The sequence below is a fragment of the Penaeus monodon genome, chromosome 37, assembly GCF_015228065.2.
Source record: "Penaeus monodon isolate SGIC_2016 chromosome 37, NSTDA_Pmon_1, whole genome shotgun sequence".
Classification (NCBI taxonomy): Eukaryota; Metazoa; Arthropoda; class Malacostraca; order Decapoda; family Penaeidae; genus Penaeus; species Penaeus monodon.
The window spans coordinates 10,102,919-10,107,918 of NC_051422.1; the positions used below are offsets into that span (position 1 = coordinate 10,102,919).

General features: G+C 43.1%; 1 protein-coding gene across 1 annotated transcript in view; it reads right to left on the reverse strand.

Annotated features, from left to right (window-relative positions):
* The window catches only part of LOC119596192 (ras-specific guanine nucleotide-releasing factor 2-like), a 79,085-nt gene that overhangs the window by 1,628 nt on the left and 72,457 nt on the right, over window positions 1-5,000 (reverse strand). The window contains 5 exon segments of the mRNA XM_037945368.1: window positions 1-1,948; window positions 2,325-2,522; window positions 2,958-3,026; window positions 4,307-4,435; window positions 4,849-4,933. The exon segment at window positions 1-1,948 is cut by the window's left edge and continues 1,628 nt beyond it. Coding sequence (XP_037801296.1) covers window positions 1,718-1,948; window positions 2,325-2,522; window positions 2,958-3,026; window positions 4,307-4,435; window positions 4,849-4,933 — 712 coding nt within the window. The 3' untranslated portion in view covers window positions 1-1,717.

Genomic DNA, 5,000 nt, shown 5'->3' on the forward strand with positions numbered 1-5,000 from the left:
TCTGTACTAATGGTTGGCCGTGGCATTAAGTGAACGGCACTCTGCCAACCCACCAGATTATGAAACAACGGCAGGCTGTTAAAATCGGTACCAAATGTTGCAAAGGGATAATGGAAACACTTGGTCAAGTGACCTGGAAAGTCTGGCTGACCCGACCTGAACCAGGGAAACAGATCAGCCAAGTGGTGGGTGTGCAGCGTCGCCGCTAAGAGTAGAGGCACAGTAACAAGGCAAGGGAGAGTGAGCAACAGAAGTTAGGACACTTGATTGCTACTTTATAACCCACATGGAACACACTCCTGGTAATTCTCGGTACGTGTGATTATGCATTCACAAACATGCATATCCACCTGTATTAAGAAAAGACATCAATAAGCCCTAAAGTTGGAAAAAATATATCTTTAGATATTGCGGAATATCAGAATATGCAACTTCATTTTACAATTATTCACCATGCATTAAGTAAACACTATTTTGGACAAGTATAATACAACGTCGATATACGGTTATTTCCTGTCCAGCCAAGTAAAACCTACAGGAGGACATGAATCTGAGAATGGCTCAACGCAGCATCATCCATGGCTTTAAAAACGCCAAAAGCAACGGGTCGATCTCGAAACGATACTGAACGTCGAGTGGCAATACGAAGAAGAAGTTGGACATTTCTCTGACCTTCGCGAGTGTCTTCAGAGGCTCATGACGACTTCACATCCCCAGCAACTACTTACACCAACATTAGAGAGGATGAAACGTAACACAGCGTAGCGAATCGGAGAGTAATAGAATACGGCATAACTAGACACCGTAAACTTTGTCTTTGGCCTTACAGCATTACTGGGTCAGCAGCAACTTCACTGTACAGCTCTTTATGATGACACTGCTTAGCCAGTGTCTGCAGTTCTAAGAACGTCATCGTAGTAGAATTTGTCATCCCACGCTACCTCTTGCTGATTATCAGGTAGACGTCCAGATGGATGCGAAAACGATAGTGGGGAGATGCGTGGATACTACAGCTCGACATTCTGCCAAGGAATCTCGTCGCTTCTTTCAGTAAGACAGAATGATCTGGTAATTATTGAATGATTCGGAAAGCTTGAGTCAGGTGTGTCTTGATAGGGGTTATATTGAGACGCAGACGTGATGCTGTGGGTGAATATCTTGTGAAAAATCTTCGAGGTATGACTATAAGAATCTCTTACAAAGTGATTGTGAATAGATCTTCGGAAAATTCCGAGGATAATGTCACGATAACAATCTGTCGTTGATATGAAATAATCAAAAGCCCATTGAAAAATTCTCAAATGCTATTAGCGCATTTCTCAGCAAGGTAACTACAAAGGGAAAATGCCATTATTATTTTTCGCCATCATACACGAAAACTATTTTCCCTTTGCTCACTGCAGGGAAGTCTGGTTAAATGTGTATAAGGAGAGACATGATTATAGAGATCCAAAGAATCACCACCCGCCGATACGTCTCCGTGTAGTATCATCATAGTTAAGGTCATGAGTGGATGTCGTCACAATCGTTTGTTACGGTGGTCGCTGCTGCCACCGCCTTCCGCCGTAGTCGTGGCTGCGAGGACGCGCCATTCGAGGCGTCCCAAGAGATTTAGAGCAGCGAAAGACCTACTATTCCCCCCCTGGTCGGCTATGCGGCTGCAGGGGGGCGGACCTCATAGGCTCACCCAGATCTCCCCTGCCGTCCGCCGCCGCTGTCAGGAGGAAGAACTCGATGACGAGCCAGAGGAAGTGGCGGTGGTGAGGAGGGGCGCGTTGACGTGGGTCAGGGTTGATCGTCGGGGCTCCAGCTCGAGGGACATCCGGTACAGGTTGTCGTCGCTGAGAAGCAGGCTCGGGTCCAGCAGGTAGGCGGTGACGCGCGGGTTGTGCTCGATCTTGTAAGGCGTCTGCTGGAAGTGACGGATCTCGCGAATCACGTGGGCGATCTGCGGGGAGAAGGAGATGGTGGAGACGCCGTGGAACACAGCATGGAAATTATAATAATTTGGAATCTCTCATTTTCAGTAAATCTCTTGTGCATAATGGAGTTTCCTGCCAATGAAAACGCTGCTAGTTGCATATAAATAATCGGGGAACATCTGAGCTCCTTGTTTTTAAAATATAGTGAACGCAAAAGACAGACAAGAAACGATGGAATAACTGCAAGAAAATATTATGCGTTTAATATTATCACGGCACGGCAAGTCGACCGATTTCGGAATTACATTAATCTTTGCTTGAAATATTAGCGCCGTATAAAGTCTAAACTTTTGTAGATCCTGCCCGGGATTAGAAATACCATCACCATTCTATTTTCCTCACCATTCGCATCTTGGAGAAATTGAGTAGCGTATCTTCTGTAAAGTTCGGCGTGCCCTCCTCGATGAAGGAGAGGTCGGTGAGGTACATGCCCAGGTAAGGGATGCAAGGCGGGTCGCACCTGTGGAGGGCGTCGCGGAGGCTGCGGAACCTGCCGTCGGAGGAGACGAGGGCCTGAAGCTTCTCGAGAGTCTGGCGTGTCTGTGAGGAGTGGATGATAAGGTAAAGCAGGAAAAGAGGTTTACCAGAGTAGTTGGAATCTAATGCATTTTTGACTTGCATGAAACTGATACTGTTTGCTTAGCATAATTTGTGGCACGTAAAAAAAGAGAAAAGAAAGAAAATGGAGATCATTTCCATTCATGCCAGACTTACTTTATATAACTACATTTAATGAATTAATCGAAATTAATACGGCAAAACGGTAAGATGTTCTTCGTAATGTTGCAAGAATCATTGCGAAAGTAGCCATCGTTCTTTTTCTTCTTTAAATCAAGAGCGCCCTTTTCGTATAGAGCAAAGTGCCCCTTTAGTGAGGGGTGTGCCCTTTTTTTCAACTGAACCGTTGTCCATCTGAAAGCCTTTGCACGTCACTGCATTCACTTGCCCCTCTCTCACCCTTTCTCTCATACTCACCGTTTTAGACACTTTCTCCCATGTTTTCTTTAGCCGGAACACGGAGGAGTTCTGGAAGGCAGCGCATACCTGTGAAAATACAAGAGGAAAGCTAAACCACGGATATAATTAAACACGAAAAATATTCATGGGATAAAGTAACTAACGCATTTCGATCAAATAATGGAATTCTCATGTAATCCCGATCGAAACGCATCAATGACGCATTTTGCTTTACGGAATTATTCATTATCCTTAATAGTTTTTTTTCTATTTTTTCGCATTGAAACAAGAGAACACATTAATGTCATCATCTATAGAGAAGAAATCAAACACCTTTGAGTTTCTGAAGAGAAGGATTACCTCTACAAAGAGACCGTATGTGGTTTGAAGAGTACCTGCAAAGTGGTTCGAGTAAATGTCCCAGAATAACCCAAGCGGAATACCTTTTACGTAAGAAAAGGGATGCCTACGCTCTGTGCTTTTATTCCTTGTGGAATAACATACCCGACGATGGTTTCCATCGTGTTTAGCCACCTGAGAGATTTCAAAACACGAGGAAATCATTATAATTGAAAAACTTCTCACATGAAAGATCATAAACTGGAAAGCGATAAACATACATGGAAGGAAGTATGAATGTAATTAAACACACCTATTAGGAAGTCAGAAGTAGGTTTAGTTTACAGTTAAGAAAATAAACTAAGTTACCATTATTCCCATAAGATTCCAGGACCAAGGTTCAGAAAATAAGTCGATAATGAAATGTTTTCGGATGAAAAATCCACCGTTTAAACATACTGCCATGCAATCAGTGGAATTATCTATTATGCAAGTCAGTCAAACCTTTTTTTTAAATGTACATGTAGACAGAAAAAAAGGCTATTGAAGGTCTAGGGATATACCATGCATTACTTATTAAACAATCTTCACGAATTTACATGATTCTCATGTATTCTAGTTAAGAAAAGAGGGAAGAAAACGAATTATCTACACTCTACACTTCCACAAGTATGAATCCACCTTTGTTTACAAGTACCCATCGCCACGCCCCTTTATTTTTTTATTGAAAAATTTCTGTTTCGTCAACATCCAAGGTCATACAGCGAAAAGGTGGGAGCTTAGGGGTAAGCATATACCCCAAGTATAGCATTATGATAAAGTAGTGTGGCGAAAAGGATAAGTGGACAGAAGAAGGGAGAAGAGAAGGAAAAGGAAAGAGGGAGAAGAAAAGACCATGCAGAATTTGTTGAGGCAGGAGCTGAGATCCAGGGTAGGGATGATCCCCTACATTAGGCCTCATTCTCCGTCTCACCCCACGACAACAACGAGCAAAGGATTGGGGTGGGGGTGGGGGGGTCGCCACGCACCTGTAAGACGCCATTGTAATTATGGAGACAACGGCAGATGTCAGCCACGGCCACCCATTTCTCGATGACGGCGATGCGCGAGGCCATGGTCGCTCCTCGAATGATTTCCGAGGCCACCAGACGCGACACCTGGATTATATTTTGTTTGTAAATGTTCATTACGGATATAGAAGTCTTATATTGGTCACTATAAGGAATTAGACTGATATTGTTACAAAAACTTTTTTGCCATGTATACGGTTTTTGTTACGATGTGAGAGAAAGAGGGTGAAGAGGGTACAAGGAGATAGACAGATAGAAAATCGTAAATGTCCACAAGGGATGTCGAAGCCCTAAATGTTCTATATTATCCTTTGTAATGGAAAAAATTGCAGTGATTCGTATATTTTCTAGATGTGAGAGAGGAGAAGGGAAAATGGAGAAAGGGATATAAACAGACAAACAAGCATAAGAATACAGACGGATAAATACATAAAAGATAAACAAATCAAACAATCTCCCGGCACACAAAAGAGCGACGCCCCAAAGAGAGGGCGTCCTACCTCATTGAAGCGCCGAGTGATGAGAAGGATATATGGCGCCTTCTGTTGCTTGTCATCCTTCATCCAGGCTGTCTTCAGGAACTCTCTGTTGGGGATGTTTTTTTTTCATTAGTTGTTATAGTAAGTGTGATTGTGATCTTGCTTTTGTGTGG